General features: G+C 40.8%; 4 protein-coding genes across 7 annotated transcripts; 1 reads left to right on the forward strand and 3 right to left on the reverse strand.

Annotated features, from left to right (window-relative positions):
- Positions 1-121: 121 nt before the first annotated feature.
- On the forward strand, positions 122-4,161 carry LOC124193505 (DNA mismatch repair protein Mlh3-like). 3 transcript variants are annotated; one of them, XM_046587358.1, is made up of 12 exons: positions 128-271; positions 391-764; positions 821-948; positions 1,009-1,618; positions 1,694-1,814; positions 1,890-2,017; positions 2,089-2,368; positions 2,447-2,587; positions 2,649-2,948; positions 3,033-3,244; positions 3,313-3,460; positions 3,527-4,161. In XM_046587358.1, exons 2-12 carry the CDS (start codon positions 723-725, stop codon positions 3,745-3,747), a joined length of 2,331 nt encoding a protein of 776 aa, XP_046443314.1. In that variant the 5' UTR covers positions 128-271; positions 391-722; the 3' UTR covers positions 3,748-4,161. The 3 variants fall into 3 exon arrangements, with proteins under 3 accessions (XP_046443316.1, XP_046443317.1, XP_046443314.1); XM_046587360.1 differs by having other exon boundaries at positions 122-514; XM_046587361.1 differs by having other exon boundaries at positions 122-490.
- Positions 3,944-8,985, reverse strand: LOC124193507 (endochitinase-like). The gene is made up of 18 exons (XM_046587363.1): positions 8,802-8,985; positions 6,940-8,589; positions 6,754-6,871; positions 6,476-6,675; positions 6,240-6,405; positions 5,978-6,144; positions 5,856-5,911; positions 5,639-5,765; positions 5,507-5,554; positions 5,368-5,438; positions 5,227-5,302; positions 5,083-5,164; positions 4,910-5,007; positions 4,781-4,834; positions 4,638-4,703; positions 4,356-4,547; positions 4,242-4,278; positions 3,944-4,156 (listed from the first exon to the last, which is right to left on the reverse strand). The coding sequence occupies exons 3-18, from the start codon at positions 6,824-6,826 to the stop codon at positions 4,071-4,073; spliced, it is 1,599 nt and encodes a 532-aa protein (XP_046443319.1). The 5' UTR covers positions 6,827-6,871; positions 6,940-8,589; positions 8,802-8,985; the 3' UTR covers positions 3,944-4,070.
- Positions 8,986-10,086: 1,101 nt separating this feature from the next.
- Positions 10,087-21,192, reverse strand: LOC124193504 (arginine-glutamic acid dipeptide repeats protein-like). The gene is made up of 9 exons (XM_046587357.1): positions 21,015-21,192; positions 20,155-20,953; positions 11,515-12,338; positions 11,300-11,454; positions 11,075-11,240; positions 10,833-10,974; positions 10,665-10,760; positions 10,494-10,589; positions 10,087-10,427 (listed from the first exon to the last, which is right to left on the reverse strand). The coding sequence occupies exons 2-9, from the start codon at positions 20,950-20,952 to the stop codon at positions 10,311-10,313; spliced, it is 2,394 nt and encodes a 797-aa protein (XP_046443313.1). The 5' UTR covers position 20,953; positions 21,015-21,192; the 3' UTR covers positions 10,087-10,310.
- Positions 21,193-22,040: 848 nt separating this feature from the next.
- Positions 22,041-24,061, reverse strand: LOC124193508 (bone morphogenetic protein 7-like). Of its 2 annotated transcripts, none has more exons than XM_046587365.1 (5): positions 23,543-24,061; positions 23,108-23,479; positions 22,770-23,048; positions 22,631-22,701; positions 22,041-22,470 (listed from the first exon to the last, which is right to left on the reverse strand). In XM_046587365.1, the coding sequence occupies exons 1-5, from the start codon at positions 23,931-23,933 to the stop codon at positions 22,210-22,212; spliced, it is 1,374 nt and encodes a 457-aa protein (XP_046443321.1). In that variant the 5' UTR covers positions 23,934-24,061; the 3' UTR covers positions 22,041-22,209. The 2 variants fall into 2 exon arrangements, with proteins under 2 accessions (XP_046443321.1, XP_046443320.1); XM_046587364.1 differs by having other exon boundaries at positions 22,631-22,707; positions 23,543-24,058.
- Positions 24,062-24,069: the final 8 nt, after the last annotated feature.

Consider the following 24,069-nt stretch of genomic DNA (forward strand, 5'->3'; position numbering starts at 1 on the left):
GTCGTCAGATAATAGTAGACCCCTCTGATTTTTGAAGCTTTTTAGAAAAAGCTTAACTGCGGTTTATGACTGGACGGGGGGTACCAGATTACTGGTTTCCCTTTCTTTCTTTTAAGCCCTTACACTTGTTACATTCGTTTCTGAAGAGACGGTAGTTTTTCTACAAACATTGTTTATACATGCTCCTTGGGTAGCTTGCGGCTAGACTGGATCTGGGAAGGAGTTGTACGGCTGGAATCGCTGGATAAGCTGGATATGCAAAGACCTAAGGGTCGATTTTAAGCATGCGACGCCTTTTATTTATGCTACTCACACCCAGCCCCCATAGATTAAGCTCCATTTGCTTTATTTTAATGTTTTTTCCTGTTTTCGGTGAAAACCTGTTTCTAGAACTTTCCCAAAATTTGTCATGGAATTCAAAAACTGACCGTCAGATGGCGTTTCAAGCACATGTCTGGAAAAAGATTTGTTTACGTTTGAGTACTGGTTGGTACGAATTTTAAAAACTTCTAAGGTATTTTCTTCGAGATATATTCCCCATTAGTTTGTTTAATGACATTAAACTGAAGGGTGTTGCTCAATCCCGATATTTCAAGTGTAGTTTAAACAACTTTATTTGTAAGATGTGTCCAAGCAGGTAGTTGGCTAGTTGGCTTACACATTCTTGTTGGACTTGGTTATGTTCTTGGATTCTTTGTTGGAAAAATTAACCATTGGTAGAAATGTGTGAATCAATATTAACACAGAAATATGTAGAAGAACTTGTATGTATTTCAAATTACAGATTTGGATGCAGTTTATTAATTTTTCGTTTCTGTAGGTGTTAAATTCAATTCATGGTAATGCAACCTGCATCGCTGTACGCCTTGATTGGATGAGTAGATTTTTACAAGTAGTTGACAATGGAAGAGGAATTGGATCAACACAACTTCAGCTGTTATGTTCAAGGTATGTTTTTTTACTACTACAGGGACAAGTTGCTTAGTATAATTATTTTATATATTCTAGAAATAATCAAAATGTTGAAAACATGGTTGATAACAAGCATCTAGAAGAAGCATTACATTTGATTATCAAACACTGCAGTTCTCTTGAAATAGAGAGCCAAGTGAAAAACTCAAGTGTGTCGTACAAAAGACTTTACCAAAATGGAATGTGGCGCAATGTTGAGTGTGTTGGAACAAGATCTACATCAGGAACAACAGTTTCTGTGTTTGATTTTTTTAGACCACCATCATCAGAAGAGACATTTGATTTTGACTACCAATCGCTAGAGAAACTAATTGCAAGTTTCTTTTTACTGCATTCACACATATCATTCTCACTGCGAGTTGATCCTTCCAAACCCCCTTCTCTTCAAACTAAGAAAGTGAAGAACACAATGCTTGCTGCTCAACAGTTGTTTAAATCTGAGAGCATAATACCGTTTCGTGGCTCAAGTCGGCATTTCAAAGTGAAAGGTCTATTCATCAATCATCCGGGAGAAAGTTCTAGCTGGTTTATATTTGTTAACAGCCAGCTTGTCGAGTCCAAAGAAATTGTTGATTTGATCACATCGGTTTTATCGAATCTAACTTCTTCCGAAGAACAGCGTTTCGCTATAATTTTGAACATCAAGGTAAGGCATTCAGATCTTATTTATTCGCGGATCTAATCATTAAAATTTTATCCAATGTTTGCAAATTATTTCTAGTGTTCCCGAACTGTATGCAAATTTACCGTTGATTCGAACGGCAATAGAGGAGTTGCGTTCTTAAATTGGAATGAGCTGCTATCGTTGATTCAGAGTTCGCTTGATCAATTTATTTCTCATGGTATGCCTAATTTATTAAGTATATAAATGTGGCATTGCACACAAGAATCTAATTCAAATTTAATTTATATTTCAGCTCCCATAAAAAAGACAGCGTTCGTATCGCGTTGGCTTATCGCCGCTTATGGTGACGGGAATTCAACAACCTCACCTCTGACAATCAAAAGTTTAGACTTCTACCCTCCTCAACAGGAAATCAAAACAGTATGTACAATTCAGTTAAAATTATTTGCAAAGTTGTGCGTAATATCACGTGTGTTTGCGCGTTTGTACAGGAAACCTCAGAAATCTCTTCGCCATTCCGTTGTGAACAAAGCGGTTCTTCGGAGCAATCGTTTTATGGAAAAATCACTAATTCAATTCCGATTCCACTCGTGAGCCATGCACCAGAAAACCTCGAAATGCGGGTTAAAGAATCTCCAAATGTCTGTCGGGTTTCCTCGCCGCCGTTGTTACTAAGCCCAAACCACCTTGCTAGTTTATGGGAAGAGGTTGAAGAAGCGGCAGAGAATACTCAACTGGTTCAAGAACCGGAAAATGGTAACTTAGAAAATGGTATGTTAGCATTTTTAACTGACGGGAAATAAATCAACAAATGCTAAAGTAATTATTAATTATTATTTAAATATACAGGAGTTTCATTACCATCTGATATGGGAACTAGTACCTCAACTTGCAATCTGCAAGAAAAAGATACACAGATTGAAGACCATTCTTCCTTGAATTCTTCAAATCGCCTAGCGCTGAAAAGAAGATACGTCTCAACTGATAGCGGTAATTAAAAATTAACAATCAATTTTATTTTATTTAAAATTTATCTACATCATGAAAATAGACAACCGTTTCAGCTCTAAAAGAGAATTCAAAATTGGCCGAAATTATCCCACAAATGCGTTTTGGGTTCAACCGAAAATGCCACCGAATCTTGCTGTCAAGAACCTCAGTAGCCTGTTCGCATCGGCGTTGCAAAAGGAATGCACATTCACGAAATCTGTGATGGCAAACATTCACGTAGTCAGTCAAGTTGATCGAAAATTCATCTGCTGCATCACTCGGGAAGACGAAAAACGTTATCTCGTCCTCATCGATCAACATGCCGCTCATGAGCGAGTTTGCTTGGAAAGGCTTATGCAAAGTAGGTTCCTATAAATAATCCTGCCTTAGAAAATGTACTGCCTTTTCAACGAACTAAATTGATTGATGGAAATTTTCCTTTTAGTGCATTCAACCAAAAATGATGATGGCTACATTCAAGTTTTATCTTCGCCACTTCACCCGCATCTCCAGTTGACATTTCCAATCGGAGATCTGCAGTTGATTCAAAAGTTAAGCGTTGAATTTACTCGTTTCGGCTTGCACCTGCAATTCAGCGATTCGACTGTTTCAGCGACCCGTGTTCCTTCTTGTTTTTTGGCAAGAGAAATAAATGAGGTAATAGTTGCAAAATGTGTGTAAAAATTTTAAAGATAATAATTTTTTATGTCTTTTTTATTTTTAAGATCCAAAGGAAAAGAAGTTCGTTGTACAAAGACTTGGTGGTGGCCCTCATCGACGAGACTATTGCAGAATTCACAAAAACCGGAAGACTTTCCAGCTGCTTATTGCCTGCACAAATCCGGAACGTTTTAAATTCATTGGCGTGTCATGGTATCAACGAGAGAAAATTATTTTCATTTCCTTTCTAGCCATAACTTTGTTATAATGTTTTCTTAGGTGCGATCAGATTTGGTGATGAACTAACTCTGACACAATGCTCACAATTGATTAAAGCTCTTGGCCAATGTGATGTGCCATTCCAGTGCGCACATGGGCGGCCTCTCCTGGCCCCATTGCTGGAAATTGGCGACCTTAACGGACTGACCCCATCGCTAATAACTCCTGACAGTACTAAACCAAAGTACGTTCGTTTGATGGAGTATGGCGAACTGACATAACTGTTGAAAATACTGCCCTTTCATCTGTTAAGCTTCCTCAAAGTTAAGTCATCAAAATTTAATTGTTATTCCCCCTTCCTGTGCCTGGTTGAAAATCCGATTGTAAATTAACTTCCCCATTTTGTTTGAAGTTTCATCTAATTGGTTTCTTTTGAATTAAAAAAAAAATTAAGTGACGAAGTAACAGTGAACGGAGTAACAGGTAACCATCCTTTATTCATCTCTGGTTGAGAGTACGCACATCCATACAGTTCATACATTATCCGGTATAATTAGCAGTCATAATTTATTAATAGATTGAGGGTGAAAGCCGTTTCGTTAACTTAGAGTGTGCAAGTAGAAGTGTCCGTGTTCTTCGCCCAATCGCAAAAGTTTCCTACTCTATTCCAGACAGATCCGCCGGGGCATTCTAAAGAAACAATAGGCAAACACATTGAATTATTTTGTTTCGAATTTTGAACTTGTTCTATTATTTCAAGTTATGATAGTTTTACCTAGCAAACGTGGAGATCCTTGAACACACCAATAGTACTGTTTGAAAAAAATAATTCAGGAGCCATTAATACTTGATCTAATAAGAACCTATGATATTTCTGTTTTTTTCTTACCTTGGCGCATTTTTCGTGAGGCCAATAACTTTGTTTGTTACAATCTAGTCCGGCGACATCGACTGGCTGAACTGTTTCTTCTGGCTGAACTGTTTCTTCCAGCTTAACTGCTTCTTTTGGCTTTTGTGTCGTGGACGGTACCGAGTCAAGTGACTTTGTGGGATCGGGACGCCAAGGTTTCCACCATGTTACCTATTTCCAAATGAATTAAGTATTGCATTACAGAAAAAGTTAAAGTTAATGACATTTGCATCGCGTAAGGTAAATCAAATGTATACTTACAGCGGTAGTAGTTGTCATGGGAGGTGGGACTGGAACAATATAGTCTTTCATTCCATCATAAAGAACCTGAGGATTAAAAAAAAAATAATAATTAATGAAGTGACTTTTATGGGGGTTTCATAAAAAGTTTTTCGGACAATTACCTTCATCATTGAATGATGGCCCTTTCCGCAAAGGTTGTGGAAATCGTCCATGTCCTGATAAAAATTGGATTGTGTCGGTAATTAGATGATCAAAATCTAAAATGTGTAAGCACAAGTAGTTTTACTCACAATTGCCCACGTCATTGCTCCGCCGTATCCTCTAGCTCGAATAAAGTCCATTTTAATCTTTAAGGAATCTTCGTCTTCATAGCCGATCCATTGGCGATCTAAACGAAGTTGAAATTGTACATTATTAAAGAATTGAATGTCAATTAAAAATTTTATGACAATAGAAGACATACCTTTGTGAGTGAAAGGTACTTTGCCGACATCGTCGTATCGCTTAACCCATCCATCAGCTGGATCCAGATGTTTCACGCAAATCTAATTCAAAATTTTCCTAATGTTTAAATATTTCACGAAATTATCTAACTCACAAATATTACCTCGTAATGAGCCATAAATCCTGACGCATTGGTAAATGGACCAGGTTCACCGCCTCCTGCCCACTTGACGATGTATCTATTCATATTTATTAAATAGTTAGTTGTTCACCCGATTTGTTGAACAATGTAAAATGAACTTACGCTCCCAAATCGGTGCTTTTGGGGTCACCCAAAGTATACGTGCGGCCATAAAATGGAGTTCCAACGACAAGCTGATTGCGAAGAAATAAAATATTACTTTTTTAAAAAGTTCAAAATTGAACAATGAATATTAACAAACCTTATCTCTCGGGCATCCGAATTCTTCCCAGAGCAACAGGCCATCGTTCTAATTAAAATTTAAAAAAAATGTCCACTGAGTTTCTGACACAATAAAATCACATTTCTGATCCATGGCATTGTGTATAATTACCACGTTAAGTTTTTCGTATGCGTATTGATCAAGGCCAGGTCGTCGGTAGAGTTGAGAATGAACGTCAGCAAATCCTACCCAATTTCCTCGCAGATCATATGTCATAACGTGAATAGCATCAAGCAATCTAAACGGTTAATTAAAAAAAAACGAATATGAAATTCTATCGAGAACTGGAATGCAAGAAAACAATAATTAGGATAATAATTCAACTTACTGGCACAACTCTGGGACATGATATCCCTCCTGCAAACGGAACTTGGCAACTGGAACCTAATTATGAATAGCACAGTTGATTAATTCCGCTAATACTATTTTTGAATTTGCCGCGCAACTTACCGCAGCAGTCAATTCCCATCCCTTGCCAACAGCATCGAAAGCAGCACGCAATTCTCGAACAAGGGCAAGGAAGGTTTCCTTGTCGGCATAAGTGCCTCCACGGTCTGCAGCGCCGGGGTATTCCCAATCGAGATCGAATCCATCGAATCCATACTGATTCATGTACTCTATAATTCAAGCGAAAAAGAAACGAAAATTAATAAAACAAGTTACACAAAATAAACGAGAACACGTTGGATAAGAATTTAAATTATTTCTTTACCTACGACACTGCTAACAAAGGATTGACGGCGAGCCGGAACAGATGCCATTTGCGAATATTTCTTACCACCTTCACCCCATCCGCCTACTGCCAACATGGGTTTCAAGTTGGGATATTTGTTTTTCAGGGCGACAAATTTGGCATAGCCTCCATTGTCGATGTCTCGCTATTGAAATCAGGATTTTAAAACATTAGAATTCAAATTTATAAAATAAAAGTAGAAGAAAAGGCGTTACCTCTTGATCCAAAACCAGAACACCCCAGGTGACGTTACTAACGCCGCAGAAGGAATAGATGATGTGCGTACACATTTCACCGGGGATATCGTCGATGTCGTACGATCCTTTTCCAGGACGGTAGACGGCCCAGTTGCTAAAGTAACATACTCGTTTGGCCAGACGATCCGGCAATGCATTGGCCTTTATTTCATTTTCGTCTACAGAAATATGGAAAAAGAAGATTGTCAATTATTTCCGCTAAACAATATAGGATCAAATTTCAAACTGTCAATTACCTGACTCACGAGGCTGTGCTGCCAAGGTAACTTGGAGAATCAAGACGGTGACGATAAACAAAGTTTGCCACATTTTAATCAGTTTTTCACCGAATTAGAATGAGCTTATTAATCCACTCTGTTGATACAAGATATTTAAAAAAAATGTTCCTTAATTATCAAATGTATCAAATTAAATTTATTTACCGACTGCAACTGCTATCTCTCCTCGATGGCAGGACGGTCAAGCTAAGAGGTGGATGGAGCCAGAGAAGCGAACTGAGTGAGAACGGTGACCGTCCTGTCCTTTTATGCAACCCCGCGTGCACCTGCCCCCCTCCATTGCTGGACGAACTGGCTAACCTGTCCACGTGTCGCTTTTAACCCGGGAAAAACCAATACAAAAAAAAAGAATAGGGAATCGACAGACGCTCCTGTATTTCTTCTATTCTTTTTTTTTCAGCCTAATTATCTAACGTAACTGGATGGAAATATCTCAATGCAAATTAACACGAGACGTCACCGTGTGAAACTGCAATGTATGACAGTGTCTATTTGAGATCTAACGGGAAATGTGCCCTTTTGCAACGCATAGGAAATGTACGAAAAAAGCAAATAAAATCAAACTGGTCCAGCAAGTATGACATGAATTAATGAGACTGATGACCTTACGGCCAAATATTGCGGTTCTTTTATCTACGGTTGAAATGTAACACACCTAAAGCAGGATGCAGATATTTTCCAAAAATACGGTAGATGTTGGGCGAAACCAAATAAGAATTCACTGTTTTAATTTGTTTTAAAATTAATTAACAGCTTTACCTTTATATGAGCTACACATAATGCACAAACCAATTCCATAACCGAAAATAATTGTTTTATTTGAAACACGTGCCTTCGTTTAGATTTAAGCACGCATCAATCATTTTTAAGTTGTAGAATTACAGCAAGTAATGGGCTGCTGTGGATGATAGCTCAGTTTTGTGTTTATGTTCATAATCAATTAATTTATTTATAGGTGTTTATAATTGTTCGTAATGGGTTCATAATCTTTAACGAAATTGTTATTCTACACTAGAACAGGAGGAGGGTGGATATAGGAATAAAGTAGTATAAGCCCTCCCTCTGGCATGAATGATAAACAGAAGATAAACAAGATCCCGGAAACGATGGTTTCGGCGGCAGCTGACCGCTAGTGACCTAATTCTTCAACATCAGGCGACATATCATAGATCTCCACCTTTTGCTCTAAATTTTTAGGTCAATGGAACATCTTTCAAACGACTCATTTGTCTTGTGCTTCAGTTCTAGCCGGGTAGTTACAGATGCGGATGCATAACTAATAATCAGCAAATAGCAGGTCCCTCTCGGTCTTAAAGTTCTAGTTGTAGTCCTACTTTGCTTGAAGTGTGTAAAGTTAAAATATTTTGCATTTGATAGTTTACCCACAGACATAGTTGTGTGGTATAACACCGCCCTTATCTGCAGTACAAGAGTTATTTTTTAATTTAAATTTTCAATTGTAAGTTTCCCACTTCCATTGGTTATTTAATGACCCCCCTACTACCTCAGGAATAATCGAACTCTCTAACGATTTATAATCAACGCTACCCAATAGTCAAAAAGAGAAGAATAGAGATAAATGTTTCTTACCTTTTAGGCTGGAAAATTCAGCCAGGCATCCATCCACAAGTGATCCATTCCATTTGCAGAAAAGTTGAATCCACCAGACGGGATAGGGAGAAAAGGGGGTCCTCGTGAATACACCAACACACGAGGACATTTAAAGAAAGGAGAAGAAGAGTAACTCGACCGACATCATGGGTAGTTTTTCCAGTGGAACCGGATGCTGTTTATCTAAGTAAAAAATAAAAATGTGTTTACGAAAAATGTAGACAGAAATAACAACAAGCAAGGAAAAGTAACAAATGAGACAGTGGGTAAGCCATAATTTTTAATAAACAGAAGAATGAAAGGTTTTCATGTGTTACACTGCTTTCAAACAAATAATGCAACATTATTAAAATATCCCTAGCAAGACAATTAGTAAGTATTCTGGTTTTATTTACCTGTCAAACAGCAGATAGGGATCCATATTTCGAGTGTGTATGAAGCGACTCAATAAAGAGCCACGACACCCAAGAGACTCCAAGAGTTCACACGGTGATGACATTTTCGTAATTTTTGATTGCTATTTCTCTTGCAGCCACGTTTCCAAAAAAAGTTATCCTAAACTTCGTCCGTCTCTTTTTCAAAAACAAAACGAGAGCAGACGACACACAATAATTATCTAATTAATTAGTCTTGCTAAGATATCGATATAAATATTTTTAAAAAACTCTTATTCAGCACTTCAGGATTTTCTTGGAAGCCAAGAAGAAATAAAATTATTTTGGACATAAATAATTATAAGGTCATTCGTTGGAATCGGAATAAGTTATAGATGATAATCCTATCCGTTTCGCATGGCTATGAGGACGTTCCGGGAGACGGGACACAGTTAATAAATAAACGCGGTAGTCCTACGCATGATGCTTAATTTACACGAGAAAAATCGCAACATGGGCCGGTAAAACAGGAATAATTTGGCAACAAATAATTTTACCACCAGCGACGACAGGAACATTTAGGCTATCTGGGCTACCCTAATAAAAATTGTTTCTTTGGATGGAAATTGTGAAACTTGACGTGTTTTGTCTGTCGGTCATGAAAATAACTTATAATAAGTTCTACTGTCGGGCACTGGAGTTCTATTGTCGGATATTATTTTTAATAATATTTAAAAAAAGGAGTTCTTATGTCTTCAGAGTTCTACTGTCGCCATACCTTTTGCTCTCATATGTGCGTAATTAACTGTGGCAAAATGCCACTGCAATTTCGCTTTAGGCGCAGCCTTTGCTAAATAAAAACTTGTTGTTCACAGAAAACATTTAAATTTCCCTGCGTTCCTAAACTGCTGGCTGCTGAGAGCATATCGCTTGTGGGGGTTTCTTTGTTGGTTTCTTCCTCTTTTGGAATGTTACCCTCCAGAAACTCAGCATAGGTAGATCAACGTTTATTAAACAGACGTGAGTTCTCTGCAACGCCTTAAAAGGAATCAAACTCAGAGGGAAAGTCAACGGAATACACACCTTTTCAAATAACAAATGTATACTATCGTTTCTTTTTTTTAAAAAGATGCCGCTAACTGTTTACGGAGTCAACAATATCTAGGACTCACAGTTTGGGTTCGTTGCTTTTACCCCCGTTGACATAAGAAATCGGTTCACAAGAAGTTAATGCGCTCTGGATTCTTAGCATCAAATGTTTGACTTTATCCATTTCGTTATTCATAAATCAAGATTTAAAAAAAAGTTCCATTTTTATATGTATATATTTTTTTTTCACGACACGAAACAGCGGTTGATTTCTTTAATTGCCGATGTCATTGTCAAGCAAGCAGTACAACAACAACACCACATCATTGAAAAAAAACCGAAGTAAATGTGAAATGATTCAAGGCCTTATTTTTGAATATGCCTTTTTATAAACACGAAGTTATGACACGCCAATAAAAAGAAAAAGCTTCACAAATTGCATCACAAGAAACGCACACAGATCCCCGGAGTGTTATGATTAGTAATGAAATTATTGGCTCCACTGGAGGAAGAAAATCTCACAATCGCTTTACCTTCCTGTAATTTAGGATAAACCTCCTAATAAGAACACATAAAAATTCATTAGATAATTGAGCTCAGATCAATTTTTAAATAAAAACTCACTTGAACAGGACCAAACATCTGGCACAGTTTCCACACGTAATCTTCGGTAGCATTCATATTCAAATTTTCGATAGTTACGGTTTCACTGATGCGAGCCTTCAGTCACAAGAAACGTCAAATCCATTTTTATTACTGTACACTGAAATTCACAAATTTTTATTCAGAAATTACCGGAGTCTGAAGTAAAGAGGACGGGGGAGGGTGAGTCATGTGACCTAAAGGGTTGTTGTCATGATTATTGCCTGATGAGGGTTCATCAATGGGAACCTGAAATTATTTGGATTCAAACGGGATTATAATCAGTTATTTCAAAGGTTTATAGAGAATGGGTTTATTTACCCTTCTTTTTTCGAGAATTTTTCCGCTTTTATTCTTGACTATGATGATTTTATATCGTCGGTTGACTCCGACAGCAGCTTGAGGAATCGCCCGAACCGAATTTTGCACTGTCGGCGTTGGTTTAACTAAAACAGTTTTTCGTCTGTAGAATGAAAGGGAAAATAAATTGCGGTCAGATTAAACGTGTTAAAGATGCATCAATCCGTGTGATAATTGTTAAAGAAAAAAAGAAAAACATTTACAAAGTTGGTGATACACTGTTTTCCTTGACAGTAGACGATCCCGTTTGCGGGAGTGAAGAACCCCCGTCCAAGCGTGAAAACGGTGAATGATGTACATTTGTGTTGGGTGGCTTGTTAGCTTCGGGTAATCTAGACGTCGGCGACACAGTTGTAGTCGATGGATTAGCTAAATAAATTAAAATTTAATTAAATTGCCCGACAAATTGATTATTCATTTAAATTTACCAGTTCCGCTATTTCCAGGTTGTGTGGGGAAACTGGGGATTGCAATAAACTCAGCTTTGCCAGCCATCGTAGCTAATTTCTGACGTCTCCTTTCTTCTTTCATTTTTAATACTTCTTCACGTTTCTTCCGTTGTTCCTCCATCTTTTCGAGATAACTGTAAATACAACATGTTAGTTAAAATGACTTGATAGTGAATGATTCCAGTACAACTTACTCTTTCATTTCTGACGAGATATCTTCTGTGACGTTGCTGGTGCTAGCACTAGTTGATTCGGACACGATTGGTGCAGGCACCACAGAAGACTGAATTGTCGATGAAGGTGAAACCGTCGTTGGTATGACTGGTGTAGCAGAAGAATTCATTGCAGGCTTTCTGATTGGGGCTGAAAGCTGCGGAGGCCGAATGTTTGGCGGAGGAACCTGTGTGAGAGCAGCACTTCCGGGTGGTAATACATTGGTTACGGTTTTCGGAGGCGGACAGGTGAGCGAAACATTTGGGGATGCAAAGGTTCGCATAACCTGGATGTTGCCTGTCGGTCCAAGTCGCAGTTGCTTAAGAGGAGCAGTAACTGAGGCTTCAGTTGGGGCAGGTCGTTTAGATGCTGTTGAAAGTGGCGTAAGGAATCGCACGGGCTGTGAAGACGAAGGATCGTAAGAATGAGGAGGAGGAGGGTCAAACGAGTTAAACCGAAATCTTTGGGTCCGTTGTTGTTCAGGATGGTATGGGGCTCGTAATGGCCCATCGCCGAAAGGAGCTGGTAGGATCATATCCATTAAATTCTGCGGATGGGCATTCTTGAAGCGCGGGGGAGAGATTTGGTCGATGGGTCCATTCAAGCGAGGCGGAGGCAAATTGGACTGAAGGGTAAATCGCATTGGGGCAAAAGATGCAGGTCTTGGGGCATTCGCTAAATTTGGACCAGGAGGAGGACGCTGATGTCGAGCTTGAAACGCAAAACGAGGAGGAGGTGCGTTGTCAGAATGTGAGAAGTTTAACCTGGGCTCAGTTAAAGGAGTCACTCGAGTGGCGCAACCATTCTGTACTGTAGAAAATGTAATAGGGATGTTCGGCGTGTCGGGCCGTTTACTTACAGTTTCCAAGTTGAATAAATTAGACACGAACAAAACCGTGTCTTTTACCTCTCGTCTATTTTAACACACTGAATATTGTACAGTAAATTGGGGGGGGAATAAACAATAGGGGGTAGGGTAACAACGACTGAATTTGGGGCCACCTATCGGGGGCCCCCAAGGCAATAGTCGCGTAGGTGCGCCGGTGTTGTTGTGCGGCGTCCTGATCTCGTCGTCGTCTGTTGGAATGGAATATTCCTAACACACTCCCCACCAGAGCCCGTAGCATCCGGCTCGACATCTTCGACGACGTCTTCCGGTTCTTCGGGAGCTGGCATAGCGTCTCCGATAGCGAGATCGATTTCTGGTTCTGGCAGAGTTGGATTTGGATCCTCTTCCGGCTCCTGGATCGGTTCCGGATTTCCAATTTCGACGTCTTCGGCGAGATCTTCTCGCAGCTCTATAGGGTGAAGACATTGAATGGCTCTATTAATTAAATTACCATTTGGAATCTTGAGCATGACAGAACGGATGAGTCCGTCGCGGCTTGGAATCAGTTCCTTCACTACTCCGGTAGACCACATGAGTCGTTTGGAGTGTTCGTCGTGGATAACAACGACTTCTCCTAGGCGGATCTTCCTTCCGGATTTTCCTTTGGAGTGGAAGTTGTCTAGTTGGAGTAGATAATCGTCGACGAATCTAGCACAGATGTCAGCGACATATTCCCTCCTGTTCTTGTCCATCTCTTGTAGTACGATGCTGGTCGATGTAGGATCCAGCAAGTTAACGGCTGGCTCCGGATCGGCACGAGTAGAACGTCTGTTGTTTAGAAATTGGTTAGGAGTTATCGGAAGTGGATCGTCAGCTCCTTCCCCAATATAGCTGAGTGGGCGGGCGTTGATTACGCTCTCGATTTCTGCTAAACTCGCTTCCAGTTCCATGTAGTCAAGGCAGGCTCGACCGTTGGAGCGTCGCAGCAGATCCTTGACGCTCCTCACCATCCGTTCCCAGAATCCTCCCCACCATGGCGCTAGGCTGGCGGAAAATATCCAAAGGGTTTTTCTGGACGCGAGAAAGTCTTGAATGATGGGATCGGCGTGAATAGTTCTCAGGAATCGGTCGACACATCGGAACGTTTGCGCGTTGTCCGAATACATCACTGAGACGGGTCCTCGTCTAGCTGCGAATTTTCGAAAGGCTAGTAAGAAGGAACGCGCCGTCATATCGGGTAGTAGTTCCAAGTGAACCGCTCGAGTGACTGCACACGTAAAAAGACAAACATAACTTTTAAGATGGTTCGTTTTCTTAGCTTTAGTTGTTGTTATTAAGATGTCTTGGATTTCGACATCTTCTTCGACTGAATCCTCTTCGCCTACGATTAGAGCTTCGATTGGAGCGTCTCCTTCAGCGGGTGGCTCCTCGATTCGCTCTTCAGTTGGATCGTCTGCTGGCGTCGGATCCTGGACGCTTGGTGGAGCTTTCCTTTTCTTCCTTCGCTGTGCTGGTTTGTACAGCAGTGGTCCAGCGAAATCGACTCCTGTAACGTGAAAAGATTGCGCATGTTTGAGTCGGTTTAAAGGAAGAGGGGCTGCTAGTTCTTGCTGTCGTCCTTTAACTATCCAGAATTTTTCTTTTAACTCGGATAGTGTTACTTTTGCTCCTGCATGTAGTAGTGACTCGTGTTTGTCTGTAATTAAGAAAGTGATTACTATATGTGATGCAGGAAGCAAAATTGGGGGATCGATGTTTCTATCTCTTAGGGCAAGTGATACTCTCCCATGGATTCGAACGAGACGGTCTCTGGCGTCCCAGATTGGAAAAAGTGCAGCGATTTTCTCCTTGGGCTGGATTGTGTTGTCTAACTGTAGCGATTCAAACGCCTTAGGATACCGCTCTCGTTGGAGCTGTCTGTAGATCGTTAGTTCCGCTTCATCCAGCTCCTCTCTGGATAATCTTGTAATCCGGATAACTTTTCCACTTCCTTTTCCATCTGGTCCAATTGCCTTTATCGACTCCATTCGTTCTGGACCGGGAGGTCTGAGCTTCTTTTGACTCCTGCTGAGGAATCGTGAGACCCAGGCTGTACGTCTTAACAGTCGATTCCAGGTGGAAATTTTGTCGAGATTCCAGTCGACGGAGGCTGTTGGAATTGCGATGGCTGCTGTTGTGCTGACCGTCGTACTCCTAGCTTCCGATTCCATTTCGGACTGGATTGTTTGTGGAATTTGGTCGTTGGGAGAATCTGGCCATTCCGTTTCTTCTCCTTTGAGCCAAATCGGGCCGTTCCACCAAAGAGTTGAGGTTACCAGCGTTGGCGCTGGCGCTCCCCGCGAGGCAAGATCGGCCGGATTTTGGAGACCTGGACAGTGTCTCCACCACTCGGGTTGTGAAAATTTTCGTATCGTCTCCACTTGGTTTCGGACGAATGGTTTCCATTTGTTCGGCTCTCCTCTAATCCATCCTAGTGCAACCAAGGAGTCTGACCAGTAGATAGTTCTCCAATACTGGACTTGCATTGCATTTTTTACGACTTCACCTAAACGTACGGCTAAAAGTGAGCTCAGCAATTCTAAACGCGGTAAAGTTACTTTTTTCTTAGGTAGAGGTGCAACTCTCGTCTTGCTGGCCAGTAGGATGATGAGTGGATCTTCTTGTCCTTTTTGGAGTCGGGCGTAGGCTACGGCTCCATACGCTGCTTCAGAAGCGTCTCCGAAGACGTGAATTTCGTGAGAAGTGACTTTTTCGGATAGTCCGATCCATCGTGGAATTTGTAGTTCGGTGAAATCGGCGAGACCAGTCATCACTATCTTCCAAGATTTTTGGATATCGGCTGGCGCTGCTTGGTCCCAACCTATCTCTTTTTCCCAGAGCTTCTGGTAAATAATCTTCAATAAAAGTACAGTGGGAGATAAAAATCCAATTGGATCAAAAATCCTTGCCGAGATACTGAGTATCTTTCTTTTGGTGATTTCCGATCCCACTTCTTCTACTGCTTGGATGATGGATGCTGGGTTGAATTTGAACGAATCGGATCCGGTGTCCCACCGGATTCCTAACACCTTCTGTTGGCCGTCCAAGGCTGGGGAGAGTAGGCCTACGACTTGATTCGACAGTCCTTTCTCCTTCAGGTGTTGTTTGAGGTCTTCGTTGTTGGTTGCCCAGCTTCTCATGTTGAGTTGGGCGTCACTAAAGATCTCGTCCGTCTCATCGACTCTTTTCTTGGCGATTGATAAATTGTTTGCTCCGCCGAGGTAATCGTCAACGTACAAACTTTCTTCCAGCTGTTGAATAGTTTCTGGAAAACGAGACTTTAGTGATTTGAAATGTTTGTTAATTGTAACACGTAGGAGAAAGGGGCTAGAACTAAGGCCAAAGGGCACTCTCTTCCACTTGTAGGCAATAAGAGGCGATCCAGCCACTGCTGGATCCCTGGGCCATAAAAACCTGATTGCTTCAGCATCTTCCGGCTGCAGGGCGATGTTTAGAAAGGCTTTTTCTATGTCGGCGATCCAGGCAATCTCGTACTTTCTGAAGCGTAATAGCACTGATAGGAGATCGGGATTGAGATTTGGTCCGGTCTCCAACACGTCGTTCAGACTTGGTCCAAATTTCGTTTTTGCTGCTCCGTCAAAGACGGGTCTGATTTTCGTCGTTGATTTGTCGCCTCTGAAGATCGGATGATGTGGGAGATAGGTGTGAAGTTCTTCGTAGTCCATGTTCGCCTCCTCGACGAATTTGCTGTCGATGAGCTTTTGGATTTCTGCGTGGTAATTCACCAAGTCTCCTGGATTTTTTCTCAATCTTGTTATTGTGCTTTCCACTCTTCCGGTGGCCAACGGGAGATTTTTCTGAAGTCTCCACTTGTCAGTTGTCCAAGGGATCGGTGTACAGTATCTTCCATCTGGCCATCTCGTTATTTTTTCGTCAAAGAAATCGAAGCGATCATCCGATTCCACTGCATCAGCGCCTTCAAGGTTCGCAAAATTTTCTATTTTCCAGAAAAGAGAAAGGTCGAAATTAGCAGCAACTTGTTCTTCCTTCTCAAACCATTTACTATCTTCTTCTCCGCTGGATCCGATTGGGGCATCTGAGAATGACGCTCCTATTGGCGTAGTTTGGGGACTGGCCGTTCCAGTCTCCTTTTCCATCGGAGTTTTGTTTGCTTGAGTTGAAAGGATTTTTCTTTTTTGGCTACTTGTCGCGAATGTTGACGTAATCTGTGGAATCGGGTAACTTGATGTTAAAATTAAATTTTGGATTACTTGAGTTCCTGTCTTCGATTTTGCTTCTTGAGATGGTCCAGCAATCATTCTTCCGAGTTTCGTTTGAAACGCGCGCAATCCGCATGGACTCTGTATGGCGGCTTCATTCGACATGATCTGGAACATCTGGTCCATTCCGACTAAAATTCCAATTGGCTGATCTTCGGTGTGTGCCATCTCGAATCTGTCGTCGGCCAATTTTTCGTTTTGGATCCAGAGGCTGTTTGCAAATTCGGATCCTACGTACGGGCCGGTATCTGAAATGTGATCCGATTCTAAAGCCATTAGTGTAACTTTTGGGGCGCCTTGCCAGGTGCCCCTTACTTGCATTTCGACGTTTTTTGTCATTTCGGGCTTGTTGGGTTCCTTTTTCTTAAACACTCTTGTGCTGATGTTTTCCACCGCTACTGTCTTCATGTTAAGTTGCGATGAGAGTGATTTCAGCACCCAAGAACGATGACTTCCGTCGTCTGCAAATAAAATCGCTCTTGTTTCGTTACCGTTTTGGCCGCTGATGATGACTGTTGCCGTTTTCAGCATCAATTGTCCAAAGCTGCTTGCACAGGCTGTGGTTGTCAAAGTTGGATCGCTGGCCACGATTATTGCTGCTGTTGTGGGATTGGTGACTCTGACGTCTCCTTTGTCGCAGAGAGCGGTGTGGTGCCTCCCTCCGCACTTGTTGCAGTTCCGGGCGGATGTGCAATCCTTCAGCGCGTGTTTGTCTCCAAAACAGTTGACGCACCTTTTCAAATCAAAGATTATCTTTTTCCTTTCCGTCAGCCCTTTCGGACATTTTGTCGGCCAGTGAATTTGGCTGCAGAAGATGCAGGGCCTTTCGCACACAATCCAACTTGGGTTAAATTTAACGTTTTTATTTTTTAAGGCGGATTTAACCTGAGGAGCTGGACTTGCTTTGGCTCCTACTGCCAATTGTGATGCTGTTGCCGGCTGTGGATTTGCCGGTTTGGGCTGTTTAGGAGCTGGAGACGATTTCTCCTTTTCCACACCTTTGATTCGGTTGAACCTTTCGGCCGCGTCGATTTGATCTCCAATGAATTTGATGACCATCTCGATGTCCGTTGATTTGTTTGTTGGCGATTTTGCCCATTCTTGTTGGAGCCTGGTAGGAATTAATTTGATTAATCTTGCTCCGAGGAGTCCGCCAAAGGAACTTGTGGGGACTCCTAACGTTTCCAACGCGCTAATGTGCGATTGGAGATTCAGCTGGAAGCTCCTCAGAGCTGGAACGTCGTTCCCGTCCTTTACGGGCTGCAAGGCATCCAGTTTCTCAATGTGCGCGTCGATTAGAACGTCCGTCTTCCCGTACATCCTTTTCAGTTCGTCGATTGCGACTTGGTAATTCGCATCTGTTAATTCAAGATTGTTAACCAACAGGTACGCCTCACCTTTAAGATATTCCTTGAGGTAATCGAATTTTTGGACGTTTGAAAGAGATGAAGAGTGGACAGCTGCGTTAAAGGATTCCCAGAATTGGGTCCATTCCAGTACGTCTCCTTTGAAGTGCTTAATTTGTCGCTGCGGCAATCGTATCGACTGTACGGCTGAAGCTGGGGCTGGTGCTGCCGTCACGTTGATTACTGGCGCGGGAGGTGCCGGAATGGCCGCCATGATTTGGGCAATAATTTGCGCCATCTGTGCTTGACTTGTTGCTGGATTTGCTGCTTGATTTGCTGCTTGATTTGCCGCTTGATTTGCTGCTTGGCTTGTTGCCTGTTGTTGGAAGAGCGCTAACAATCGTTTGTCTCTGTCCTCTTCTTTCTTTGCCTCTTGCTTTTCTTTCACGTCGTCCAACCATTCTTGCTTCTTCTGCTTGATGATTGATCTTGCTCCAGACACTTCATCTTGAACTTGGAGAAAGGTGTCCAGATCCCCATCAATCTCCTCCTGCGCGGCCTTGGTCGCTATTAATTTCTCCTTGATTTCTTTTGTTGCGCTTTGGTAGCTTTCGAAGAGACTTTTCAATCTTGTTTCTAAGGTTTCTAGTTCTTTAACATCTTCTTGGGCCATTACTTGATTTGCAAATCCGTTGATCCGGGTTATTGCTCTTGTTATGTGGCCTTTGGTGGCTGACCTTGTGTTTTTCATTGACTGAACCATTCTTCCTGGTTGTGTAGCTCTTCAAGAGCTGTTGACTGGGGAAAAGGAGATGAAATAGAGAATTAATTTAATTTTTTTTTTTTTTTCGATCACTTATCGACTGATTTGCCCGTTTCCTTTTCCTGTTTTCCTTGGGGTTTCGTGGAACGGATGAGTTTCCGTTTTTTGTTTCCACTTTGTTTGAAATCCCTTGGATGTATCTGAAAAAGAATCGATTTAAATTTGGAGCTAGGGTAATACCCAGGCTCCTGCAAAAATCCGGGCTGGATGACTCAATTAAGTGAATCTGGTTTTTTTCTGTTGTTGGTGGCGCCACTTGCGGCGTGCCACTACACTTTGCGAGAGAGGAAATAAAGTTTTTTTTTTTTTGGTGGCGCCCCTTGCGGCGTGCCACTACACTGAGCGTGAGCGAGAAATAATTTTTTTTTTTTTTTTTTTTTTTGTTGGTGGCGCCCCTTGCGGCGTGCCACTACAGTGAGCGTGAGAGAGAAATAGTTTTTTTTTTTTTCGTTTGGATGCACCGATGTTTCGGGATCCTATGTAAGAGGGTTTTTTTTCTTTTTTTTTTTAAGGAAGGACAGATGGACAGAGAATATTCATTCAATAATTGTATTTAGCGGTTGTTTTGGAGACCTTTCGGCTCCTCTGTGAATGTTGAGAGAAAGAGAAAGATTATTTCTGACTCGATACCATCAGCAAGCGAAGAATGGATACGGGAGGACACACGTGCAATGAAAAGAGGAGACGAAATCCCAGTAGTTTAGCCCAGGCCGATCTATGGGCCAGAGGTTGGGACGGCGTGTTCAATGGCCGCCCCCTCAGGCTAGCCCGACAACGAAAGGCACAAAAAAGTCGAAAGAAAAAAAATGGAATTTTTGGGCATAGGTTCCCCCCTTTTCTACGTCTTTTTTGTTTTTACAATTTAGTAGTTTTAGTTTGGGCAGATTTTAACCACCCAACAACAAAAGAAAGAAACAAAGATAAACGTTTGGGGGGTCTAGAATTGTGTAGCCCCAACCGGCTTCACAATTTTGAGTTTTGAGTGAGTTGATTTGAGTGATTTGAGAGGGAGGACACGGTTATGCACTGGGTTAAAAACCGTTCGAAGGACCATGTAGAAAATGTAATAGGGATGTTCGGCGTGTCGGGCCGTTTACTTACAGTTTCCAAGTTGAATAAATTAGACACGAACAAAACCGTGTCTTTTACCTCTCGTCTATTTTAACACACTGAATATTGTACAGTAAATTGGGGGGGGAATAAACAATAGGGGGTAGGGTAACAACGACTGAATTTGGGGCCACCTATCGGGGGCCCCCAAGGCAATAGTCGCGTAGGTGCGCCGGTGTTGTTGTGCGGCGTCCTGATCTCGTCGTCGTCTGTTGGAATGGAATATTCCTAACATGTACTGTCACTGAACCTTGATAGTGGGGATTGATGAACAGTCGATTGATACTATTGTTTCTATCATAATCCATGAATTGGGGATGATTGACTAAGTGATGATCTTTAATGGGGAATCTTTGAAATCTTTGTGCTGGGAAACCATGATGAAAATCTTGAACGAATAATGGCTCACATCCAATCTGCATTGAATGTCTTGAAAACCCACTGCGAGCTCCATGGTAGTCCATCATTGATGGAGCTCTTCCTATCAGAGGTCTATTTGGACCATCAAAATGTGGTCTTTGATGATGAAATCCTGGAGACGTCATCCTGGAAGGAGGTGCATTACGCATCTGAACAGGGATAGGGAAATTTGGTTGGCGTTTGAAGTTGAAATTTTTGAAGGAACTGGCAGGCTGTCCACTCCTGACGCTAACATTTTTATGGGGGCTTTGAGTCGGAGCACTGTCAACAGTACCAGTTTTCTGACTGGTTGAGCATGTTTCAAGTCCTTGATTGGGTTGTGCTGACGTGTTCTTTTTCAACTCCTTGGAGGCTTCTTGTCGATTTGTGGATACTTCTTCGTATTCAATAATATCTTCATTGAGTCCCAGATCTAAAATATCCTCCTCAACTTCAGGGGCTTCGTATTCAATGTCGGAAAGGTTTTGTTCACTCTCATAGGCGAATCCATGTTTGCTCTCTGTTATTTCATTATCCTCGAGAAGCCGTTCTTCTTCTTCCTCAGCGATATCGTATTCGCTGTTCCAGTTTCCCATTTCCAGTACGTCTTTTTCCTCTAGCTGATCCTCCATTCTACAACACAAAAATGTTTTCATTCAACACACAATAAACGGATGGACGTTCGATTTGTTACCTTATTTAAAAGTGAAATATGAACTTTAGAAGGAAGTACTGGAACAAATAATGCAGAAACTATACCAAATTGTAAACTAAAAGTGTCACATAAGAAAAATGTAGCAAGATTTCTATGATATACAAGCCATTTTTTAGCGATTGAAAAATGAAACACCATACACATAGAAGGATAGTAAACAGTGGGAAGGAGCTATGGGTAAATGGAGGGAAATGTGGTGTGGAAAGATCTTTATGCTTTATTTTGTTTTGTGTTTTATTTTTAATGTTATCTAATTAGGTTGTATTCTTGTAGCCCTACCTGTTTCCAGTTTTCAAGGGATTAGAGGTAACACGCAGAATTTTTGCGGCAAAGTCTTCAAGAAACAAAAATACAAAATGAGCTTAGCTTATTACATCATACACCTAATTTGTGGGAGCCAGGTTGCTTAAAAATGTGAAAAAAACTCAACGCGTTATTTTTTTTTGTATCATCACCTTCTTAACCAAGATTTTTCTGCTTTATTAAGAAATATTTCCGTTGTGGCTTCTATGGATAGTTTATTATTATTAACATTAAATTATTCATGCCTAGTCACTAGATGCCATCGTCTGGCCATTGTGTAGACAACAAAATGACTAGGACACGCACGACGAGAATCAAGATATGCAAATTTGTATGTTATCAGAGTCGAAATAGAAGAATCTTTAAATTAACACTTTACTTACAACGCACCAGAAAAATTTCACTAATAGTCATAGGAATAATAAAAATCTTTGTTATTTTTCTGTGCCACTCAGTGCTCTTCTAACTCTTATTCTTGCCGCCAGCCTCCACATATTTTTTCATAACCTTTCACTTTATCGTTTTCAATTATACGCACGACTATTCCTGCAGAAAAAAAAAATAGATTTTTCGAGGATTTGCATATTCCAAAACTAGTCATTGAGTTCCTATTCCTATTAATGGGGTAGAAAAGTAAAAGTTTTGCTTTAATAAATAATGCCGCTCCCACACCTGGGTACGGCAATAAATAATTAAAGTGAGTTACGTAAACGAGGTGAAGCATTTATTTACGATGTTATGAAACATTATCGTTTGAAATTATTAATTGCACAGATATTTACAATGTCGTTTTTCAGCGTAAAGCACGTATGAAACAAAGATGTGCTAAATGGTAAGCTAGTTATCAGGAAAGGTAATAAAATTAGAATATTCAGTGGCAACCGCAAGATTTCACGACCATATTGCGATATTTCTTTAAAATGACATTGGAATTGTCATCGAAATAAAGTACCGAGATTGAGGACAGTTTGATCGGTGCGCAACAAGGCTTGGGAACACGATACGGATTCATTAAATGAACAAGCGTTTGAACAATGGCATGATTTGAAGCGTTCATGTGCGCGTTCAATGGAAACGAACACTCTCCATTGCAATAAGAAGCAGCATATCCATCGGGAGCAATAATCCAATCCTGGCAAGAAAAACGTTATTAAATTTAACTGATAGCCCACATGGGAACACAATAAAGCTATTTTATTTAATTATTTTAGCCGGTAATGCTTCGAAATGGTTAATAATTAATTATCGCCACCTTAAACATCTAGTTTTGTGAACTGGTTTAAAATAGTTACCTGCCATCCCAAATCACGGAAACTGACGTAGAGATTCTTTTTTTGACAGCTACGCCTCGATAGTCTGGCATCTAAATCTAGTATGGTCAATTAAAATCACAGTTGAAAATTTATTTATCTACATCTAGTTTAACATTACCTGCATATGGATTCCAACCTCCAAACTCTTCGTTATCTTTGCTGCGCTTTTTATTATTGTTTGGAGTTTGCCTTCTGATTCGGCTACTTCTCTTTGGAACTTCATCGTTTTCAAAATCTTCATCGTCAATTAGTTCTTTGGGAGGAACTGGCAATTGTTGGCCAAGCTGCTTTTGGGTTGAAGGCATCGACGATCGAAAAAATGCTACCATAAAAGGTTGAAGTTTGTCATTGCCATGAGACCCAACTAGTCCAACTTCCCTGGCAGAAATTTGTTTGCCTATAAAATAATTGTCATGAAATACTAGTTTAGCATAAAATATTTAAATTATCAACAACCTGAAGTAGATAAACGACACACCAATTGAAGCCCGAAATTTTCTTCAGGATTCACTAGCCATTTCTGAAGAGGCACAGACACATTGACTGCTACCCAACCTTCTTGATGGCTGTCAATTTCCATTGAATCAATGTAGATCAATGAATCTTCCAGTCCAATTTCATACACAGTAATAGAAAAATTTTGGCTTTTTCCTTCAGTTTCTTCTTCATCTGCTTTTTCAGTAGTATTCATATTTTCTTGAACCATTGTTAAGTTGATGTATAATCTTAGTTCAGCAGATATCACTGTTGTTTGTGCTGGAACTTCCGAAAGATCAAACCAAAATCTGCCAAAACTGTGGTGATGTCTTATTCCATGTAAGTGCTGTCCTGTTGGGAAAATACTATGTAATTAATTCAAAAATTATGTATAAATTGTAATTTGTCTGTTACCTCTGTTAACAAAGCTCATAATAATATCAGCTTCATCCATAGAGTGTACATCTGAATCGGAAACATTAAATTCCCTTTCAATCAGATCGGGAGTCAGTTTAAGTTCTCCTGAATCTTCTTCCGTAAGAGATTGGTACACATCAATAAGAAATCGAGGTGCAGAGCTAAGGCCATCATCCACCTCAAGTTTCTTTTTGGATGGTAGCATCAAAACGGGTCGAGGACGATGCTCTAAACCCAAGAGATGCAGTATTTCACTCTGCATTTCTTTTTTCTCACGTTTGTTCAAATGCTTGTGAACCACTGTTTGATCGACGCCATTGTCATAGTAAAAACCAGACAATGCAGTACACGAAGCAACGAAAAGAAAGGCAAAAACGAAATCCTTCATTATTAAATCATGCAGGTAACCGATTGAACAAAAAAGCGACGAGCAAGACAAAGCCTAATGCCGCACAGAAAGACAACTGCACATAACTGAGACGTGAAGACGAACCCAGGTTTTTGGAATTCAAATAGCCTCCAGG

This window comes from Daphnia pulex, chromosome 5 (assembly GCF_021134715.1).
Source record: "Daphnia pulex isolate KAP4 chromosome 5, ASM2113471v1".
Classification (NCBI taxonomy): Eukaryota; Metazoa; Arthropoda; class Branchiopoda; order Diplostraca; family Daphniidae; genus Daphnia; species Daphnia pulex.

Bases quoted from the DNA above. Each gene is read 5' to 3' on its own strand.
- LOC124193504 (XM_046587357.1), bottom strand. From the start codon at position 20,952: ATGGAGGATCAGCTAGAGGAAAAAGACGTACTGGAAATGGGAAACTGG. The intron at 10,761-10,832 runs GTAAATAAACCC...AAATAATTTCAG, and splicing joins AAATTCTCGAAAAAAGAAGG to GTTCCCATTGATGAACCCTC. The intron at 10,428-10,493 runs GTGAGTTTTTAT...TGTTCTTATTAG, and splicing joins AGATGTTTGGTCCTGTTCAA to GAGGTTTATCCTAAATTACA.
- LOC124193507 (XM_046587363.1), bottom strand. From the start codon at position 6,826: ATGTGGCAAACTTTGTTTATCGTCACCGTCTTGATTCTCCAAGTTACC. The intron at 6,406-6,475 runs GTAACGCCTTTT...TGATTTCAATAG, and splicing joins TTCTGGTTTTGGATCAAGAG to CGAGACATCGACAATGGAGG. The intron at 5,439-5,506 runs GTTTGTTAATAT...CTTCGCAATCAG, and splicing joins TCGGATGCCCGAGAGATAAG to CTTGTCGTTGGAACTCCATT.
- LOC124193505 (XM_046587358.1), top strand. From the start codon at position 723: ATGTGTGAATCAATATTAACACAGAAATATGTAGAAGAACTT. The intron at 1,815-1,889 runs GTATGCCTAATT...TTTATATTTCAG, and splicing joins TGATCAATTTATTTCTCATG to CTCCCATAAAAAAGACAGCG. The intron at 2,588-2,648 runs GTAATTAAAAAT...TCATGAAAATAG, and splicing joins ATACGTCTCAACTGATAGCG to ACAACCGTTTCAGCTCTAAA.
- LOC124193508 (XM_046587364.1), bottom strand. From the start codon at position 23,933: ATGAAGGATTTCGTTTTTGCCTTTCTTTTCGTTGCTTCGTGTACTGCA. The intron at 22,708-22,769 runs GTAATGTTAAAC...TGACCATACTAG, and splicing joins AGGTTGGAATCCATATGCAG to ATTTAGATGCCAGACTATCG. The intron at 22,471-22,630 runs GTAACTATTTTA...TTTTCTTGCCAG, and splicing joins TCCGTGATTTGGGATGGCAG to GATTGGATTATTGCTCCCGA.